This window comes from Camelus bactrianus, chromosome 3, assembly GCF_048773025.1.
Source record: "Camelus bactrianus isolate YW-2024 breed Bactrian camel chromosome 3, ASM4877302v1, whole genome shotgun sequence".
Taxonomy (NCBI): Eukaryota; Metazoa; Chordata; class Mammalia; order Artiodactyla; family Camelidae; genus Camelus; species Camelus bactrianus.
Window position 1 is genome coordinate 55,929,695 of NC_133541.1, and position 23,558 is coordinate 55,953,252.

At 33.8% G+C, this 23,558-nt stretch overlaps 1 protein-coding gene across 7 annotated transcripts in view; it reads right to left on the reverse strand.

The window, feature by feature from the left end:
• SSBP2 (single stranded DNA binding protein 2) overlaps positions 1 to 23,558 on the reverse strand; it is a 248,500-nt gene that overhangs the window by 53,093 nt on the left and 171,849 nt on the right. For all 7 annotated transcript variants that reach the window (XM_010949231.3, XM_010949228.3, XM_010949232.3 and 4 more), the window contains one exon: positions 4,770 to 4,829. In XM_010949231.3, coding sequence (XP_010947533.1) covers positions 4,770 to 4,829 — 60 coding nt within the window. The remainder of the gene's footprint in view (positions 1 to 4,769; positions 4,830 to 23,558) is intronic.

Consider the following 23,558-nt stretch of genomic DNA (forward strand, 5'->3'; position numbering starts at 1 on the left):
GGGCCCCCTCAAGTTACATGAAGTGAAGTAGAATCATATAATCAAGAAATTTTAGAACTAGAAGGGATTTTAGAAATACCTGAGTCCACTCTCATTTTACCTGTAAGAAAAGCAAAGCCCAGAAAGGTTAAGTGACTTGCTCAAAGTCATACATTTCTGGGCATTGCTGGCATTTGGGCCTAAAATGCTGGACACATTAATATTCTGCAAACAACACCACGTGTCATTTTTTTCCTGTAAAAAGGCAGTATCAATATAAAAGGTATTAAAATATAGAAATGTGACATTCAGTGTAGAGAGATTTTTGTCTCCACAGCACGTCACCATTTGACATATATATTTACTTATTGTTCTCTTTTCTGTATCTCAACCACTGTAGCTGCAGTGTCCAATATAGTAACCTTTGTCACATTTGGCTATTTAAATTCTAAAATTAATAAAGTTAAAGATTCTATTCCTCTGTCACACTAGCCACATTTCAAGTGCTCAAAGGTGCTCAGAGTATTACAGCTACTGCAAACGACACTACAGACACACATCTCCCCCATCCTAGAAAGTCCCTTTGGGCACTGCTGCATTAGAACGCCCCAGCTGCACAAGAGAGGGATTTGCACTAGTTTACCGACGTATCCCCACATGGAGGAAGGTGTTTGGCACATAGTGGACCTCAAGTATTCGTTGAATGATTGAATATTTCTGAGAGAGATTTCCTCAATAGCCCTATGAAGGTTCCAATCACATATATAGCAATGCATCTTTTTTGTATTGGCTTATGTCCAAAAAGGGAATATGTGTGACAAAATGGCTATAAGATAATGAGATATGTTTTGGCGAAGGAAGTAAATATTGTATCAAAAAGCTCTTATAACTCTAACTTGAATTGAGTAAGACTGCATAGGATTCACTTTGTAAACTTTTCTCCATTTGGGAAGGAGAATGAATTTCTTTTTTGCCAGACATTTTGAATTTGTTAACTTCCTTTGTCCTACAAAGGTAGAAAATAACCAGAAAAGACATATATCCCAGGACATGCTCATAACTCAAAGTCATAAGGAAATAACACATTTTCCTTGTATTTCATTGTATTTCAAATAGTAATTTAAATACTTCAACAGTGTAATTATCACAATAACAACAACAGAAAAACACCCAGTGACAGAAAGGGATATTTTAAACTGGTCAATAGGCTACTGTATGCTTTCATATTATCACTAGTTTATATTAAGCAGGTATGGCATATTTAACTTTTAAAGTTAGACACTTACTACAGTCATCTCCTTTACAATTTTGGCTATAAGACCCCTATTATTTACTCCGTATAAAACATACTTCTCTTTATGCAGCTGAAGTCCTTCTGTTTTCATATTGATGTAGTTAAATAAAAGTCAGATTCACACATGAACAACACTAACAAACAATTTTGCAAACAATTATTGGGAAAGGACATGCTAAATACCATTTATTCTGAAAAACAGAACATGTAAGGAAGAGTAAGTGTAGTATGTTTAAAATATAGGTACCTTGGTTATATGGGGGGGATACTGTAAATTTTAAATGTGCCAACAATTTTTTTTTTCTGCTCAAATACCTGCTGATTGTTCCCTATCTGGAAAGTGAAGAAAGGTCTCTTTAAGATTTGCCTATCCTTAACATTCATTATCCTTTTATCATGTGTAGTATGAACTATAGATTCAATATTAAGAAAGAATAATCTTATATATTGAATATCCAGAAGAATAAAATATCTTTAATTTATGTACATAATTAATAATCTTTATCTAAACACAAATGAAGTTCCTGTTGAATGCAAACTTAAAAAATATAGAAATAAAAAAAGAAATTACTCATAAGCCTACCAAACAGAAATATAGATACGGCCCTTACGTTGACGTGTGTATGTGTGTGTTGGGTCAGGAGCTGAGTGGAGGAACTCAGTTTGTACAGTGATAACAGCAAAGGTGATATGTTTTGTGTCTTTTTTATATTTGTTAATAGATCATAAACATTTTACCATATCAAATTTAATTCTACAACATGCCTTTTAATAGCTGCATACTATTCCACCATTTGGATATACTATAATTTATTGAACCACTCATCTGTCTATTATTGAACAAATATCTTTTGAGAGTTTCAGTAGAATGGTCAGATGTAGTGTGCTTTTAGAATGTCAAAATCAGCTTTAGGATATAAAATGATCAATAGCATTATTACCTATGTTACTTCAATTCACACACCTGTTCACAGAATTTCAGGAATGATGAGAAACAGTATAAATTCTCAGGATTCTATAGGATCAGTAAAACACTAGCTTATTCTTGATGTCACTCATTGACAGTTTCTGTGCTTCTGGCTGTGTTGGTTTCCTTAGCATAGTGTTGGATGAACTTTGTGAATTTTTCAGATTAAACATTTTATCGGTGAGAAGGATAAACACCTCCAGGTCATGTAGCTTAACACCACCAAGCTATTCTGATAGTTGAACCAATTCCAGTGTGATTTCTGTGTTTCATGTGTTCTCTTATAGATATTTATTCTTTGCTATATTGCATATTTTTGTAATTTTACTTTCCTTTCATCATTTTAGGTACTATTATCCCTTCTTGCATTTTCTGGGCATAGTGATATACTAGGTTCCAAATACCCAGTCCTATACATAAGTCATTGTGGATTTAATCCAGAACCATGAAAACCATCTCAGAAGAACTTAAAAACTATAGTCTAATCATTAGTAATTATAAATTCTAGAGAAGCTATTGTGTTACAAAATTTGAAAGATAGATATTTGGATTAATGAGATTTAACTGTATATGGGGAGGGGAGCAAAAAAGGCCACTCAGAGAAGAGTACAATTGTTTCAAAATATAATTAGGTAAAGACTGGTTAAAATTCTTGAGAAAAAAGAACCTATGTCATAACTCTTTATTCCTTTGAATTTTTTAATTGCCTCTTTTAAAAGTCCAAGGGCATTATATACTTGTTCTTTAAAAAAATTTCAAACAATCTAGATGTACAATTCCACATCCTCACCACCAACCTACTCCTCTTCCTAAAAGTACATCTTTTCATTATAACAGTTTCTTTAGATATGGAACATAGCTTAGTATCACAAACATAGCAGGCATTTCAACAATGTCAGATGGATGCAATTCCAATAATTCCATGCAATTTTCATTATTCATATGGAATATATACATATATATATACTTGTATAAGAAACATAACATACTTGAACAAGAAATTCACATTTCCCCAATTCAGATTTTTACAAACCTCTTACATCTATGAAATATACAAAGCTATGGATAGGATATCTGAGACACCATGAAGATTCCAGCGAAAGATACAACTTTCTGTCCTTAAAAAAGAAATTTAAAGAACTCGGGCATCTATAAGTAGATCTGACTGTCACCATATACAGGTTCACCCACAGAGAAAATATAATTTCTTTATGTTGAAACACTTCCCTTTCCTATTTCATGCCATGTTCCCCTCGCCCTATGCACTGAAGGTAGATTCAGTCTGAAGGAGGTAACTCCTCCAGCTGCTAATGTTTGGGCTCCCTGCACTACTGCTGGCTTAAAGTTCTCCCCGGGGGTGAATGTGAGTGCTGGCCCTCCTTGCTGTGCATTAGATGCAGAGAAGACCAGGAACTGGGACACTTCAGGGACACTGCGTAATTTCAGCAAGAGTTAGGAGAAGCAGAACTCCATTGCTATCAAATGTGCTGTAAAGAAAGCACAGCCTTCTTGTTCTGTTTTTGGTCAGGAAGGAAGTGGAAATAGAAAAAGAATGAAAAAGAATTTACTGTGATAACAGGGTTACTTTGGAGCTGGGGAAATGATGAGGTATACAAAAATCAGAATTAAGGAAAGTGACAAAACAATTATCTTGATATAAGTATTCCATATGGTTAAGCATTTAATTTCTTCTTGTGTTTTGTATACATATATATGTATATATATAAATACATACATATACACTCTTGTATATATGTATACACACACTTGCACGGTGTATCCTAAAACTGAACCATAAACTACTTGCAAGTAACAATTGTGCTTTGTTCTCTTTAGCAAATAAATATTTATGATACCGATATACTATTGAGGAAAAAGTTTATGAAATCTCAGAGCTTTTGTAGGTAAAAATAGTTGCATGATCTATCATTAACTATTAATAGATCTAACCCTTCTAGAAGCAGCTAATTATATGCCTGATAGGCCACTGTAATTGGGCAAAACTGATACGAATGTTACAGCCTTGTTACTGAAAGTATATCATATAAAAATAAACTGAAGTATGTTCATAGAAAATTTTATTGTCATCCTTTAGAGTATAATCCGCATGTACCAAAATTAAACATATTTCAAAAATTAGGTTCAAAGTATATGGTAGACTCTAAGGATCAGCAAACTTTTCTACAAAGATCCAGATAGTAAATGTTTTAGGGTTGCAGGCCACATATGGTCTCCATCATGAGCACTCAAACCTGCTATTGCAGTGGAAAAGAAGCCACAGGCAATACATGAATGAGTATGGCAGTGTTCCAATAAAATTTTATTTGCAAAAACACTCAGCCAAACTATGGGCTGTAGTTTGCCAACTCTTGAAGTAGACTGTATATCATTAGAAGTAGCATTAAATGGGATGAAGGATAATTTAACATTTTTATAGGTAGGAAATATTTGTGACATTTTCAACATCTTTATTGATTCTTAAAAAAAAAAAAAAAAGCACCAAACTGAAGTAGCACACACAAATCTTACCTGGTTGGGTATCCTCAGTGGGGGCCTTGGACCTCCAGGGTACCGAGGTGACATAAAAGGCTATTGAAATAAAATAAACGAAACAAACAAACAAACAAAATACAATGTAAAATACAGATCTGAAAATAAACTACTTTAAAGAATTTTAGAATTATATGAAACATAAATCAATTTACTTCCTTATGTGGTTCTGTCAGTAGAATAAAGGCTTTTAAGAACAATTACCATCCTATTTTTTATTCTGTAGAATACCTGGAAGATTTTTCCAAAGAAAATGTAAAAATATCAAAGATGACTAAAGTTAACTGTAGAAAATATTTTTTAAAATGTGTATTATTAAGATAATGCTATCTCACTGGCAAAAGTAAGATTAAGAAATTCAGGCAATTGACTCTCAGGAAGACTTTATGAAGAGGATTACTGGCTACATCATTATACAATTTAGATTCTGAATATAAATTTTTGATTGAATTATCCAATTTGGTTATTGCTTTCCTTTAGTAATTTTAAAGCTGCCAAATGTCTTCATCTTTTCTTTCATAGTTCTGTTTAAGGGAAAGAAATTTCTTTTCCATGGGTCATTTGTGGTTAGAAGAGCTTTGACTTTCCTTCATTAAGGGTTTGCTACAATTCAAAACTGATTATAAATTTTAAAGTTGAAATTTCTTTGCATATTTTGAGCCTAGCAGACAATGAGGTGTGTACTTTTAACAACAGAAAAAAATGGACTTATATTAAAACTGAAGTCAATTTATCTTGTTGGATGAATCGGAGGCTGCTAAGATGTGATGACTTAGTGCCAAAACTGTCTGAAAAATATCCTAAAGGTATCATTTTAATGATTGTCCAATGTTGAGTGGAAGGAGAGTATTTCTGATCATTCAGATTTGGGCATGAATGTTTTAAAAGCATATTCCTAAAATTATTCAACATTCCATTTTTATAGTTTTGGTTAATTATAATATATAATTACATGTAATATAAGCAAATTATCAATTCAAAAGGGTTGAAATATTAAGTAAAATATTAAGAATGAATTAATATAAATTAAGAATCAACTTACTAAAGGCTTGGGCAAGCCAAATCTACAGTACTTTACATAATTAAATTCCACATTTATAATGCATTTTCTACAAATATTTTTAGAAATTTTAGAAATATTTTAGAAATTAGGCCTGCAATTCATAGCTACACATATTTTCTTTTAAAAGAAGCACCTGAAAAATAAAATCCTAATAAATTGATGCAGTATAGACTTTTCTATAATATCTTTTGGAGGGTCTTACAAACCATTAAGAACTTTAGAATTAAGTAACGTGGCTTTTTGCTCACTGTGTTCTTATCTGTTAATGTATTTCTAGGAGATTACTTTAAATGGACATAAACAGTAGGTTATTCAGGTAAAATTGTCACCTTTAGCTGATAAAACCTAAGTGGATTTTCCAGTTTTAACATTAAAAAATGTTTAGTTTTCACACATTTGATCAAAGTTGTCTCTTTGATCATTTCTGAAACTCTACTCTAAATTAGATTAATTAATTAACTATACTGTCAACTAGAAGCTTATCTCAATATTCACAACTCCCCTTTGTTATTTTCCCAATCACCTAAGTTCATTTATGAAACTGTCTTTTAAATTCTGGACTCATTTTAAAAATTTGATAATTAAATGTCATGTCAAAGTACAATATCAATTTACTTTTTGAAACATGGAGAAATAAAAATAGGTTACTAATAATCCCTGTTTATAATAAGATCACTTCAAAATGGAATACAAGGTAGAAGTTACATTAAAACATTACTAAATATCAGTGAACACTGAAATGTACCTTATTTGAAATAGAGCATTTGAGATTTGTATGTTCCTCTGAATGAAAAATAATGTTATAGTATTAATATAAATGGACTATTTGAAAAGAGAAATTTTTTCTCTAATCAATGGCATTGTGAATGAATGTATTTTAATGGGATTGTCTCCTATCCAACCATGAGGCCTCATCAAGGGAAGGGATTACTGAGAGGGAAAGGTTGTGCATGTGGTGGCTGGGAACCTGCAGGACCCTCTAGAATAAGATTGGGAGAGAGAGAGAGTCTCTCTTTTAATTTATTTCCTCTTGTATGCCCTCCTCCAAGAAGTTCAAATATTTTTTTGGCCAAAAAAAAAAAAAAAAGGGAAAACCACTTATATTTTGGATCTATAGTTAGAAAATTAAAGCAAAAAAAAAAAAAAAAAAAAAAAAAACAAAAAACACCCAAATCTAGCTTAGATAAAAACCTACTTTTCCCTAAAATATAAACATTATTATGGGTAAAGCACTTTAATATCAAATGAGTGCTGTTATAACATAAACTCTCAATATTCAGATTGATTCCAAATTTATCTAGTTAACCATGTACGTCCTCAACTTCCTTACTTCCTCAACAGGTACAGACACAGCAAAAGAACCCAGAAGAGTTTTCATATTAGCAACAGAGAATATTCCACTAATATTTGTTTTTCAGTGTTCAGAAGTCAATTTGCTTTCAAATATAATTCAAGATATTGAAACAAGTTTAAATTCTTTTATGATAAAGTGCTTATCTAAGAGATTTCCTATTAATAACACAAAGTACGTCTACTGACAGACCTGGCAGTAATCTCTGTGCGGACAACCTGGGAAGAGCAGGATCTTCAAAAAAGCCCGTAGCTATGAAAGTCTGTTTACTCTTTATATTTGGAGAACTTTTTTTTTTTTTTTAATAGTTTGGGCATCAAAATATTTGCTTGAAGGTGTCCGGATGATGAATCAATATTTCAAATGGAAAAGGCTTCCCCTTGAAAAATGAGCTTAAAAAGTTATTTATAATGTGTGTAGGAAAAACGTCTGACTGGGAGTCAAGGGCCTGGGTTCTAGTTTTTGCACCACCACTAATTAGTAGAAGACCCTAAACTAAAAACCTTTCAGGGCTTTAGTTTTCTCAACCTTAAAATGAGAGAATTAGATGATCTCAAAAGTCTCTTGGGAAATAATAATTAAAAGACCCCATAATTCTGTGTTAATTATTTCTAGTATTACCTTTAATTACAAAGATTAGCATACTGTAAGTAGCAATAAATATTTGAAGTGTGTGGGGATGGGGTTGGGGTAGGGTATAGGTATGCCCTCCTAAGGCACAAGCTATCTTTTTCAAGAAGCTGGAGAAACTTTTATTCCCATGCTTTCCAGAGAAAAAGAAAAACCTAGCAGAAGAAAAAGATAAATAATAGTGCTCTTTATTCAGATCAAAGGCCAACAGAATAAAAAAAAGGCATGTATCTATTAAAAGGTGTGCTACAGATTCATTCATTCAACAAATATTTAACACCGATAAAGGCACTGTTCTAGGTGGTTGGACATATAGTGAACAAAGCAGATAAAGATCACTGCCCTGTGCTTAGGAATTTTCAAGGTTCACAGTCTTGTAATTAATATGAGAAACAATTTTCTGGAAAAATATTTTCTACAGTCCACTGATCTGAAAGAAATAGAATGTTCTCTTCACCAAATGGCAAGTACCAATGAAAACCCAAAGAAAATAATATTTCAATCTGGTGCCTTCCCTTAGAAGTCATATTACATCATCCCTACTTGAGAGAACATGTAGTGCTATGAATGACTGAAAAATCAAGGCTATGCATTTTATAAAGTTTTCCAAATTAGGCAAAATTTGTGGACTAAAATATTCTTTATAATATCTGAGATGAACTGAACAGCACAGTCAGTACTCAGACATGTGGCAATACATTTATAGGCATAAATTCTCATTTCTACATGTTTCAGTTACCTACTGAGAATGAATGGGATAACCCAAAGTAAAAAATATATATATATACAAAGCCAGAAAATCAATAAATATTTGATGACTAAATGAAAGGAAAAAAATCTCTAATAGAAATATAAACCAAACGTCCAGCTCATTTCCTCCAAGTAGTCTTTTAGAGAAGAGATCATACCATTTAGAATCATAAGTTACTTCAGAATGAACAGCATTCAATTTTAAAAGATTATTATTTTCCATTATATCAAGAATTATTTATGAAATTTTAAACTTCTGCTTTCCTAAGAGGTATTTTCCTTTATTCTTTGCCATTTCTGCTAGTGGAAAGTAGCAGTCTCCCTGTTCTTTGATCTTCATAAACCCTTAGTGCTTTATCTCAATTCCCTAAGAATTAGAAGGGACCAGTTCTTCCCCATCTTTCCTTCTCTGAAGATCCCAGACCCGCTCCCCACTGACCAATGGAACTGTTTTATAAATAACTTATCCTGTAATTACAGGTGATAAGAACTATTTTAAGCCCTAACTTTATATATATGTGATTAAAGTGTACATCATAAATGACACACTGCTCAAATGTTAACTTTGTTAATATTTTCTAACATTTTAACTAGTTGCTAGAAAACATAAATATAATTTATCAATACCAGTATATTTCTTGAGATTATTCTGAACTCCCCTTTCTCTGCCAAGGAAATTTCTACTAATCCTCCAAGGGACAGTTTAAATGTTACTTCCTCTTTAAGGAATCTCTACAGGCTCCTTCCCTCCACTACCTGGGCACTTGTTTACATTATTATCACAGAGAATTCAGCACACTGCAGTGTAACATGTGCCTTGATAGGAAGGAAACCCACTTCAGAAGGAAGAACACAAGACCATATAGGAGCAAGTAGCTATCTTAATGTCAAGGTAATCCATCTATAAGATAAAACTGGTATTTCTAAGAATCCTAAAAATTGCTTTAGCAGTGTATAAATCACCTTATATCTTTTTAAAAATATTTCAGCATGGCTTTAGAAACTCTTTAAATCCTGATCTTTAAGAACAAATTGATAATAAAGAAAATTTAAAATCATTAAAAAATAAAAGCTTCTTTAAAATGCCAATTTTATAACGTAAGCATTTTCTATATAGTACATTTTATTTTATGAGCATGACTTAGAACACGTCAATGGTGAAAAGAAGAATGATACTAACTTCTTTAAAATGAACAAATGTAACATTTAGGACGGTTTATGCTTCTGAAAATTTAGAAGTCTGAGGTATGTTCTACAATATACAATTATATAAGATTTACCTAATTTAAAGTAACTGAACTTTTTTCAGGACAAAATTATTCATGTGAAATTTGCTTATAATTTTGAAAAAATATCTTTAAGTTACAAAGAAATACACAATTATCAAGTTTAAGAAAATATGAACTTAGAAAACAATCTAAAAAATGAACATGCTTAAAAAAATGACTTCACAAAACTATCCAACTGAAGTTTTACAAGTTCTGCATTGTACAGTTATAATAAAATCTGACTGACAGAATTTTATCTGAATATGCCTTTTTGACACATTTTATAGCAAGAAGTTTTTAAGAGTTAACTAGGTCAACCTCCTTATTTTATGTAAAAGAAAAACAAAGACCAAATTTCTTAACTGTCATTTTAGTTTTCTTACATTTTAGTTTCTTACCTATAACATCCTACTACAGTAATATATTTATAGAATAAAGGCAGGTACACATACTTCATTTTTATGACCAACTGACCAGAAACAAGTTGCCTGCCTTGGCACTTCCTCCTATGCCCCCCAGCAACTCTGCAACCATTCACTTAATGCAAAATTCTTTACCCCTGCTACCACTCAACCCTGAAAAGCTGAAAAGGCAGTGGTATTTCAGGTAAGCAAGTTAATCTGCATATAAAGCACTAATTAGCATGTGCTCTTGATGCCCCAGGACTAAAAGGAATTCGACAGCTGAAATAAAATAAATGTAGTAAGCTCTCTCTCTCTTCTCCAATACTTTTGGTAGAGTTTTGATAATATATGTCATCTTTAGTCCATTTACTTGTTTTTAAGTCAGGTGCTTAAAGGGAATACAAGATGGGTGAGGAATGGTGGTACATGGATGTAGTATCATTAGAAGAGCATTATTATAATCAAACTGTTCCTTAGAATGTGGTAACTTATAATGAGGTTCAGGGGGAAGGCAAGGGAGCAGTTAGCACATTCTAAGAGTGTACAGAGTGACATTCAGTAACTATTTGGTTGGTTCCATAGCTGGATCTGAGTGAATGCACAACACTAACGAAAGACTCTAAAAATCAGAAAAGATGTAGTAAAGTTTGGTTTCCTTATATAAAATCTCACCTGGCCAATTTATGTGTCCTGTTAAAAACAGGTAGTGTTTACTGATATTGCAAAGAGTAAGGTGCAGTATTGGCCTAGTATATCCGGTTGTCCAGTGAGAAAATGCTTATATGTATAGAGGTGAAAATTCAGCTTGCTTATATAAGATGAATTATATCTTTTTAAAGGACCTAGTAAGAGTAGGTAAGGAACAAAGTGTTGGCGATCCCAGGACGATACTGAGTTATAATGACAATATCCATTTCAACAACATATAAAAGAATTTACGATTTAGATGAATAAGATCTTTCACTGTCCCCTATTGCTTTCAGGTTTCTCTTACTATTTCTGAGATGTCAAGGTTGAAAATAATGATTCTTAGGCAGTTTTACAGAGAAGCAGTATTCAGTAACCATTCTTTGGTGAGAAGCATGTCAGGTTAATTTATGTACAATTTGGCAGAAAAAAAAAAAAAGTGTGGTAACTCACTGATCTTTTGTGAAGCAGAGGCCAGCCATGAGAACTGCCAGCTCCATACAGGGCACCTCAGCTGTCTGTCTCATGTTGTACCGGGTGTACACATGAGACCCTAGTGTTTCTAGACTGAAATACATTCACAGAGCTGTAATCCTCGGGTCTCAAAAACACGTTTTAGCTTACATGTTTTCTTTCCATTAAGAAGAGGCTCAGCATTTGGGTGTGAGTATTAAACATTCTCCTTTTTTTAAAAAAAACTGAAGTATAGTCAGTTACAATGTGTCAGTTTCTGGTGTACAGCATAATGTCCCAGTCATGCATATACATATATATATTTGTTTTCACATACCTTTTCATTAAAGGTTATTACAAGATATTGAATATAGTTCCCTGTGCTATACAGAAGAAATTTTTTACCTATTTTTATATATAGTTGTTAACATTTGCAAATCTCAGACTCCCAAATTTATCCCTTCCTACCCTCTTTCCCCTGGTAACCATGAGACTGTTTACTGTGTCTGCGAATCTGCTTCTGTTTTGTAGATGAGTTCATTAGTGTCCCCTTTTTTTTCTTTTCTAGATTCCACATATGAGTGATATCTGTTATTTTTCTTTCTCTTTCTGGCTTACTTCACTTAGAACATTCTTCTTTCTTAACATTATATTGTCTTTAGTACATAGCTATCTCTAGTCTAAAAATTTGTAAGAAATTTGGTAAAAAGTGATTTGCTTCCATCAACATTTAGGCAAAAACACAAGGTATAAAGTGATACATAGCCAGGAAAAATATGGGTTTCTTCAGTAATTATATTAATTATATAAAGATCAAATATCTAGCTTACTTGGTTCTGTGAAAATATGGCTTTTGACAGATTTAATCTTCTGATATTTTTCATGTACTAAGTAGACACAGGTAATAATATACAGTTCTGTGATATAAAAATTATTCTACAAAGTTTCAAGGGAGAAAATTCCCCAAATATTTTTAAAATGATAAATATGGAAGGTTATAATGACTTATTTACAGTCCTGAAAAGGTAATAAAAATACGTTCACTATGAGATATTCCCCAAAGCATAAACAAACATTCTTTTAAAAACTAAACATTATTTTTTTATTCATTCTGTGTCTATTTTTTTTAGTTAGTTCAGTTCTCTTTATATGATTTTCCAATATAGATTTCTGTTCTTTATTTTGCTATTGAAAAATTCACTTAGAAGTAAATCTTTTTCTCTTGATTATGTTAAGTGACGTCATATGCTATCAATAATAAATAATATTGAGAATACTGTTTTGAAAAAAGTATGAGTTTGTGGCTTATACATTTCATTTCAGCCATCGTTCATAGAGTAAAACTGTTCACATGTTTTTACTTTTATAATTCTATGAGATGCTTCATGAGTTTTCTGTAGAAGAGTAATGAAGCATAAATTATACATTAAATGAATTTCGTCAAAGTTACTTTACAATTCATATATCTCAATTTGTTCAGTTTCTTTTCTGTTTTTCATGAAAATCTCCATCAGACATTACTGACACCCCAGTGGATAAGACACTCTTGATTAACACATTTTAATTCCAACTAGTATTAAACTAATTTAGCTCACAAAATGACATACTTGTGCTGGCATATTCTGCTGCTAAGCATAAATAGGTAGTTTATCTTCCATACATCTTAGATATTCTATCATCAACAACACTTAATTAAAATAACGCATATAAAATAACTGAAGTATGAACAGATCCAGTTTCCTAGATGTTATTTTGGCAAGCCTAATCCAATTCAGCACAGAGTTATAAGCAGGCTATTCTTTTGATAGGGATTTAGTCTAAGCATCAAAACTGCTCACTTACATTATGAGCCTTTTCAAGAACATGAGATTGTTTCTCAAGTCTTCGTTACCATGTATCAGCTACAGGTCTGTGGCTGTGGACTTGTGAATTGTGAACGGGGACTGTGCTGCCTTCTGGTCTAATAAACTGCAGAAGTTTGAATAACATTCTATTAAAAAAACTTTAATAATTTGTTTAACTTTTGTGTGTGTGTGTGTGTGTCTGAGACAAGCAGCTGGAGTCCTACATAAGCTGAATCTGGCTCCTTGCTGCCTCCCACCACTGACTGAAGTCACAAGGACAGATCAACCCACATTCCTAGAGCATTAAAAAGTAACACTATGGGTATGAAAATAAATCTGTGAGATTTATAATTCAGGATAGTGTCAGGATGACTAAATCAAAAGAGAAGCAAAAACAGTAATTTTTTAAAAAACTACTCCTAATTTTTCATTGAAGAATGGTAAAAGCAGTCCCCTCTTCCCCCTTTCCCTATTTTCTATTCAAACTTCCATGTAAATTTCTTCCAGATGAGAGAGTGGGAGACAAGCACTTTAATTTACCTAAATGTACCACAGGCAAAAAAAATAAGGCTGCTTTGTCCTTACCCTTCTGATATCCTGATATGCTAAGGAGGGTTCTACTGATTAAGCTGTAGTCTTTTCAGATTCACAGGCAGCGGTAACACTGGTTAAAGAAACCTGCCTATGGGCTTGGTCTCTGATACAGGTGACAGATTATATACATTTTTACTTTCTTTAGAAATAAAATGACATGCTTCACTGTCACTTGGTTCACTTACCTGCAAACATGAAGTCTGTTTAAAATTACTCAACTCACGTCTGAACTAGAAAGAATAATCTTTTCTACTGAACAGAGAATAGTCTGTTTTGAAAATAGAGCTTACTAATTTGACTAATGCTAAAAAGTATAAAAATAAGCAAGATGAGAGAATTCAAATTGCACAAAGTGAAGTTGTTTCTCTCCATCTCCAATTTAAAATATGCATTTTTGAATCACGTGTCTTAGATACAGAATAAATGTACAGAATAAAACTGGTAAGACAAATTTGAGTGGAAAAATTATTACTGATGTCAAAAGTATTTGTAATGTCAGATCATTTACAGAGTATAAAAATGACAGAAAATAGGCAGTAGTCACATTTGCAGGCATTCTAAGTAAGTAATTCTATTTTACCCTTTCTTGATAAGCAACCTACTGTGTATAAAGAGTATCTGATTACTCCATTTTCTGGTAGTATATCTTACAGTCAAGATTATACCTGACTGCTGGGTATAATAGATGGTACCTGGCAAAAGCCTACACTCTGTTCCCAGTTACCAGCAGAGCTGTTTTCTCTGTCCCTTGGCAGGGATGAACAGTTTATACTAGCCAACACTTCCTTCCCAGCAGCATTTCTTTGATCTCCCCCACTTCTCCCTCCAGCTATTGCCTCATCTCTCACTTTCCCTTTAGAACAAAACTCTTTGAAAGAATTGGACATACTCGTTGCTTCCAATTTCTCTTCCCAGTTTATCCTGAATCCACTTTTATGAGGCTGTCACCCCCATCACTCCACTGAAACTGACCTTGTCAAGGCCACCAATTACCACCTCCTGAAATCCAATGGTCAGTTGTCAGTCCTCAAATAATTTGAACTCTGAGCAGCATCTGACACAGCTGATCATTCCTGGCTTCCTTGAAACATTTTCTTCCTTTGCTTCCAGGGTACCACACTGCCTGGTTTTCTTCCTGTCTCCTGTGCTGCTCCTTCCCATTCTTCTTGTTGGTTCCTCCTCATATTCTTGACTTTTCAACATCACAGCCCTGGGATCTGCAGAGCTTCTTGTCTTTCTCTCTCTCTACTCATTCTCTTGGTGATGTCATCAGGCTCACAGCTTTAAATATTATCCATATGCTAATAACTCCCAAATAACTCTAGCCTAAGCCCCAACCATGAAACTCCAGCTCTGATACCTTGCTCCTTACTTGACATCTGCTGAATATCTAATAGGCATCTTAATCTTAACAAGCTCAAAATTAAACTTCTCCTCTTTAAGTTTTACCTACATTCACAGATAAATGTCAGCTCCATTCTTCCAGCTCAAAAGGCCCAAAGCCTTGCAGTCACCCTTGATTTGTCTTTTTCTCTCATAACACATATCCAAACCATCACCAAAATCCATTGGTTCTAACTTCAAAATATATCTAGAAACCAGCCACTTCTCACCAGTTACCAGCTTTGTCCAGGCCATGATAATCTCTTGTCAAAATTTTGCAATGACATCCAAAATGATCTCCCTGTTTCCACCCTCTCCTCCAATAGACTAATCTCGACATAGCCAGAACAACCCTGTTAAAAACAGTCCTATGGGGACAAGGATTTCTACTTAGCTTGCTTACTGTGGTAACTCTAGCATGAGTGGTCAGGGACAGGGCAATAAATATCTGTTGCTGAATGTCATCAGCAATCATAACCAGTGGTTCTCAGATATTAGCTTGTAAATTAACAAACAACAAAAACACAAAAGATTTCCAGCCCCATGGTCCCAACCCCACGAATTCTGATGTACTAGGAGTGGAGTGACTCCCAGGACTCTCTTGTCAGGTAGTACACAGAAAACACTTGGAGAAACATTGGTCTTAGTCCTTACCCTTTGGATTTCTTGGAGGCTATCTAGTGGTGACCGATTCATACGGAAAAGGAGTAGGCAAATTACGGCTTCTGGGCTACATGTGGCCCATCGCTTATTTTTGTAAATAAGAAGAACTGTGCCATTTGTCTACATAGTGTCTATGGCTGATTTATACACAATAAGAGTTTAGTGGGACTTCAAAGCCTTCAAATTCTGAAATATTTACTATCTGGCTTTTTACAGGAAGAGTTCATTGACCTCTGAAATAAGAGAAATTATTCCAGAACACTATCTAGTGATAAGCTATTTTTTTTAAAAGTTGAAGGTATCCTAATGTATACTTAAGACAAATCTATTCTACCCATATAGGGAATTTACAATATATTTAATATTTGATTTATATTTAATAATCCATTCCTTATCTAATTCCCCAAAGAATGGTGATCATTTTTGTTTCTGTAACCAACATTTAAATAAAAAACTAAAATTGTATTATAAATTGCCTTTGGATATTTGCAATTTACTATAGATTTTTTGTTTCCCAAGGACCTATAATAAAAATGGAAGCATTCTGGGAAGAATTTTCAATAACAAGATATTGGTTTAGGCTGCCCAAGTTAATTTTTTCATAAATACTCATTTTGATAAATAAACAGAAAAAGTAAGGTTTCTAATGGGAAAAAATTTCATTCCATTCTAAGTGCAAAACCCAAGTAAAGACTCTGAACCCTTAACATTCCCTTCTTTGCGCTCTGTCCATCTAGTCACTGCTGTAGGGACTTTAGTTATTAGAAACTACAATTTTTAAAAAAGCCTACTTAGTTACTCAAGCTGAGAAGTTTTAATTTGTTCTAATAGTTGAGGCCAGAAAAACTATTACCACAACTGCAGGAAAGCATTATCAAAGCTGGCAGCTGTCAGGCACCTTTAATTTTTTAGGCTGCTTTTATCTTTGTACTAGAGAAAGACTCATTCTGTTCTCGATATTTAGAATCTCTGTTCCTTAAAAATTCAAAATACATTTTTAAGAAAATTAAACTTAATTTTTTTTTCTTGAATTATGATTCATAAGCCACCTTCCCCACCTCTACTCTCCAAATCTGGGTGTTTTAATTGTAAGAAATACTATTTTTAAAGTGTGAATTTTTAAAATATACATATTGATAATGTTAGATGTTATAGTTCAGTAAGTCAGTTCTACTTGAGATATTCAGTATTCTACTTATTCAAACTAAGAAATCATACTTACTGATCTTTTGGTTTGTAATCTAAGATCAAAAATGGTATCTACAACTCCTGGGGAGAGAGGAAAGGAGTCTGTCCTGGTTTACAGTATTTCCTAAGACTAAGTCCTGAGACAGCCATGCTCAGGAGGGAGAGGAGGAAAGGCAAACCACTGGTAGAAAAGACAACATAAAGATTAACAACAGAAGGGAACTGAGACAGCATGCAGACTCACTGTATGTATAAATCATAGGGTAAAACAGGCGCTACTGATAATAAAATGGTTATATTCTGAAAGTCTGAATAGGAAGAGCAGAGCTGATGAAGATGCTCAGTTATGAAGTATCTTCAATAGGCAGGACTTACGTCCAGAAATAAGTTAAATAAATATCTACCTCCAGAAACATTTAACCAGGGCTTAGAACAACATTCCTAGTTTTTCCTGTTCAGTTTCAAGTGTTAGATTAAATAATCATTTTCCTTATTTTTCATTCTTCTTTTAGACTATCAAGAACATGTATTACCCCGAGCTTTGTTTTTGTCTTTGGTGCTTTATGAATGTCATTTGTATTGAACTTTTTCTAGTTATTAACAACATCATGGAGAAAAGGGGCGATTTCTTTGTATTTTTTTGTTCTTCTTACTGCGTTACTACTATGTCAAAGCATTAGGTCAGCCTGCTGGAGTGCAGTCTTGCTAAAAATAGAACCTCTGAAAAACACACCCGAACAAGAAGAGACATCTACAAACCACCACTAGATGGCGAGGGAGCTTTACCATTGCTAACATTCCGCCTGTAAACTGAATTGACTTACAAACCCACTACAACATATTTTCTACCATATCAGATTTCGATCAAGTCAGATTTTAAAACATGGATAGCCACCTTACTCTGAAACTAAATTGGTATACCTTATCTTCAACAAGTATTTATAATCTTACTCATGTCAAAGCCTGAAATTTACAACCTGACATCAATATATTATTAGTTTTCAACAGTTCTCAGTAAACTAAAGGTCCAGTGACTAAGAATACAGCAAATGTATCAAAGCAAAAATCAAAACAAAATATAATACAGAGTAAAAATGAACAAAAGGCTACAGAGAATCAAAATTGGGTATTTACAGGTATGTCCTACATTAGTTAATATACTCAAAGATATCTACATTAGCACCTGTTAAAGGCTTACACTGTATTTTTATGTAAAAGTTACTGATGTATTTAGTTAAAGTGATAAAAACAAGATAGTTTTCTTATTAAAAGTTTTCTTTGGTAAAGAACAGAAAGGAGGAAAAAAAGTTTTCATTCCCTTCAATTTTTTTTTTCGTTGAAATGAATGCCCATTGTTGTGATGTAGTATAAGTTACAATAAGTCCACAAGAGAAGCTTTCTTATTACTTACTTGAATCTATAAAATAAAACTTCTCAAGGTAATAGTTAAGTCTAATTTTTTAAAAACATAAATGAATAAGAACTTTGCTTTATGCACTTTAGTAAACTATTTTGACTATTATACGTAAGTGTGAAGAAAATCTAATTGGTTCAAGGAATACTGCTGCCTAGTCAATAAAACTGCAGGAATCAAACTTTCTCTGACTTTTGGTAAGAATGCTGTGAGAATGAATATATAGCAGATTGATGCTTTTCATACGTAATTCACATTTCTTAGCATAGAATGAAACTTTGAGTAAGACACTGGACAGGGACAGGAGAGTCAGAGTATAGACTGAGTTCTGAGGGCTCTGTGTACCCACACCACCCCCACAATACTGTATTCTCTTCTACTAAAACTGCCAAACTCTAGTTAGATCAATGGTTACTTCCCTGTCTTTCCTCTGACCCCAGTAGCAAGACTTCTCCATTTGAGAAAGCTGCTCTAATGTCATTCATCAGTTCCAGAGTTGGTCATTTTAAGAATTTACAGGGCTTTACATACAAATAACACATTTGATAAAAGACTCCAAGTAAATAAATGTGTCTTTAAATGGCTTTATTTACTAAATTGACACCTCCTTTTGCATGTCCAACTGTTCTTAATTTTACTTAATTGGTCTCCTACTCAACAACAGAGGCACTCTCGTTTCAATAACAGTGTCCAAGTTTCAGTTTGAACAATGTTGGTATCTGTCACAAATAGACACTAATCTAAAGACTGTTATCCAGGATTGACTTATTAAATGTATGGGGTGTTAATTATAACTATTTATTTTAGAGTTTCAGTTAGTTGCCATTATTCAAATGCAGTTGTTATGAATTCACAAATTTAGAGTTTGTAATAATTGCACTTGGTAATGGATTGAAATCTATACTTAGAGTGAAAAAGACGGGGGTTGTTCTGCAATGGAAACAGGAATAAAAGGAGTACGCATGTCTACTGAGGAGAGTGTTTCCAATGTACTTTTTATGGTATGATCACAAATAAGAAGAGCTCAAAACTGTTGAAGCCGGTGAAGTTTTAGGTGCTAATTACAAATTCTCCTTTTTTTACTTTGATTTATTAAATTCTAATAGGCTAAATCCTTTCTTGCTCATCCCATTCTAGCTGTTCCCAAATAAGCTTTGCATTTCCTCACTAAGAATGGGTATTCAAAACTATTTTCATATTGTGGATAATTCTTGGACCTCAGTATCTCTACAGAATTGGATTAGAAACTAGTGTTTGGACTTGGATTATGATGGTTTTGCTGCTATTTCTACTCACAAAAGGCAGCTACTCTTCATTAACAACAGGCATTGGGGCCAGAATCATGCTGAAAGATGGCCCAATCACCATAGGAAACCAAAGCAGATACTTAGGAAACACCTGGGTACTCTGATCCCACCATTATAGGTACCAAAGATAATACCATCCTATTTCTTTTTTCAGTTTGATAGCTTGAGCTTTTCAATGTTTCAGAGAGGCATTTTTAGGGAAACCGGCCATATTTACACCTACTGAATAGGGGAAAAGACTATTTAAAGCATGAGCTGAATGGTCTCCCTGGATAAAGAGGAATGACATGTCTAAGCTCAAACATACCTAAAACTTTTTCTATCTCCTATCTTTCCTAACTCAGATAAAGACATTAAAATTTTCCAGGGGCCTAAAGTAGGAACTTCAGAATCATCCTTGATCCCTCCAATTCTTTTTCTTCTACCCCTAATCTGGTTAATGAACTAAGGCCTATCAAACAGAACTATGCTTTGCTTCTTCCTTTCCAGTCCTGCCGCCACTGCCCTTGAATAAATCCACAAAGTCTCTCAAGCTACTGAAATACCAACTGACCGCCTGTGCCGCTCTCGTTAATGGGTTCTGATGCCTTTGTCTTTCTTTGAAGCGTTAGTGTGTTTGGAGTTCAGATGTACACCCCCTTTACCTCTCACAATGTACTTTCTCCATGGACAATTAGTCTACCCTGTGGATTCAGGTCCTTAATATGATGATGATTCTGTGATTTTCATCTCTAGCCTACATGAAGGTCTTAGGCTTCAAACCCGTGTGTTCATTAGCCTAAGGGGTATCTCTAAATGGAGGTCCCACAGGAATCTTCTCATTGGTTCCATCTCCAACCTATTCCTCATTTTGTGGTCCCTATCTCAGAAAATGAAACCTCCACCTGCCAGGTCAGAGCTAGAAGCCAGGAAATTACTCTTGAGTTCTTTCACTCATACCTCCCACATTTAATTGCCTCTCGAACCCGTTCATCTCTCCATACGCACTGCTACTACTTTAGTTCAGGCCATCATCAAATCTCACCTGGATTACTGCATCAGCCTCCTAAATAAAGTCTCCCTGCCTTCAAACCCATCCCTTCGCAATCCTGGCTACACACTATAACAAAATAACACTATATTTTTTTCTGAAAACACAAGTATGAACATGCCTCTCTCCTGCTTAAAATCCTTCAGTAGCTTATTACTGCCCTAAGATCAAGTTCAAATTCTTAACCTACAAGGATCTACAAGGTTCCTCTGGAACTGCATCAGCAGCCATTCTCCCTTTAGCTAATTAAGCTCTTTTTTTTAAAAAAAAAAATTTGGTCTCTCTCTCCTTTCTCCTCTGGGCCTTTGTAAATTTTTTCCCCTCTTCCTGGAATATTCTTTCCATCTCTCCCTGCCTCCTTTGCCAAACTCAAATAGGGGCCAATTTAGATTTTATCTACTGTTCTGCCAATATTGGTTTGACAATGACCCTTCCAAGGGTGGGTGTGTAGGCCTTCTGATTTTCTCTAAAAACACAGACTACTCTTTTAATATAGCCATTTTCTTCCTTTATTCTAATTGCCTGTTCTCTCATTCACCACAATGTAAGTTTTTTGAGGGCAGGGATTGTGTATACAACTTTATGATAGGTGCCTAACAAAGACTAAATCTACTCTGTAGTTTGAATTCAGGACACTGCCCTTCTTGAAGATCTCTGACAGCTCCTACAAGCCTAATGAATAGAGACATAAGTTGTTAACATGGCATCTAAGGCCCTTTTCAGTTTGCTAGAGCGTATCTTCCAACTTCACTTCCAGGAATTCCTGCCTGCCCTCCCTCTGCTGTCCGTAAGTATTACTCCAGACACTTCTGCACCGGTCTTCTGATGCTTCCATGCTTTGGCATATACTGTTCTCACTTTCTGGACTATCACTCCTCTGCTTGTTTTCTTGGAGAACTTTTCCCAAGCCACTCTTAGTTCCAACTCAGGCCGACTTTAATAGTTCTCCCTTTGAGGTCAGCACAGAACTCTACACCTCTGTTATAATACCTTGCTGTATTACAGCTATTTATTTTTAATCATACCTCACTGGCTAGATACTAAGCTTGAGGATGGAACATAATCTACACACTCATTTTTAGATGCCTGCTAAAGTGCCTGGCACCTAGTAGTGCTCAAATATTTATCTAATTGGAATGATTAAAGCAAAAGTTAATTCCGTTTCAACTCCTCTAACCAAGACTCAGGCAGAAGGCAGGTAAAGGGAGAGTGGGTTCATTCTACAAAATGTATGGGTTTATACATCTTTGCTTAATCCTAGGAGGAATTTGGCTTCCTTCCCACCCCACCCCCTCTTTTTAAAAGTGCCACTTAGAGAGCTTCTACTAACTCTCATAAGCAGATAAACTCTTCTGATTTACTCCCTAATGCTGATCTATCCGTGGCAGGAAATCAGAGCATGAATAAAAATCATAAAATGTAGCTACAAGTACTTTATGAATAATGATCAACTATGAACTTTAAAAGGTAAATTCAAGGCAGAAGTTCAGAAATCTTGCTTTGAATCTCAGTCCTGTAACTTTCTGACTTAGTGCAAACTGCTTATCAAGCCCTATTTTTTTCCATCTGTGCAATGGGAATGACAATAATTCATACTTCACATCTAGGTTATTATGGGGACTAAGAGTTTATACATGTAAAACATTTAGAACAAAGCATGGCATAGAGTAAGCAGTCATTGAGTGTTAGCTACTATTATTATTATTGTGATCTTAAATAGTGATTGCTTAATTAATAATCAAGAGTTAGAGTATGTTCCTAGATTGTAAGAAAGGACCCTCAAGGCGGCATGTGAGCTCTAAAAGACTCTGAAATATTCTAGACTACTTGAATATTAATATGGAATAGCCAGACAATTAAGTAAGGACTAACATTTCCGAGCTAAAGGACTTAACATTTCAGAGTTGATACTAGGTTCTAATTATGACCTTTTTATTCAATTGCTATACTGTGGAAAATTACTTATAATTTTTTTCCATTTTCACATGTATAAATACATTGATCTACCCTGTAATGCTGATACTCATTAACTGACAAATGATTATCAAGGACTTTGAAAATACAAAACACTAAAATGACAAATTAGTTTATAAATACCTAATGTAATTCATTAAAAATATAGCATATTACTTTAATTCCTGTAATGCCTTCCAACTATAGTTCTTAACTCCTAAATTCTTTCTCAAAAGGTGTTATAAAATTACTTATGTAGTTAAAAAATCTAAAATCTATGTTGGTTTGGGTTAGAAAACTGTCAGATTTAAATGTAGATGCCGTAAAATTAAAAATTGATTTATTAAAATTCTAAAATCATTATCAGCTTTTACTAAAATAAATAGGCTTGTTGCAAATTTAAAATACTAACATGTATTTTAGAATCTGATTTTTAAATGTTACATAATGGTATTGATAAAAATTCCAGTTTAAAAGCCACAAAGATGATTCTCAAAATACTTTGTTACAGGCTATAATTTTGATAAATGAATAGGTTATGATTTAGCCATATTTTTAAAGTACAGCCAAATCTTGATTATCTTTAGTCTGTGGGGATATGGATAGTTTAGATAGTTAAAATCCGTATGTCATTCCAGAACCTTATCCTTAGCCTCTTCTCCCACCAAATTTTTAGCACAGTTAATTTAATGGGCTAATTTGCATTTCAACTTTTTTCCTTACTTGGACAATGAAATGGCAAAATAAATAAATGAATAAAAAATTGACAACAAACACAACATTGGA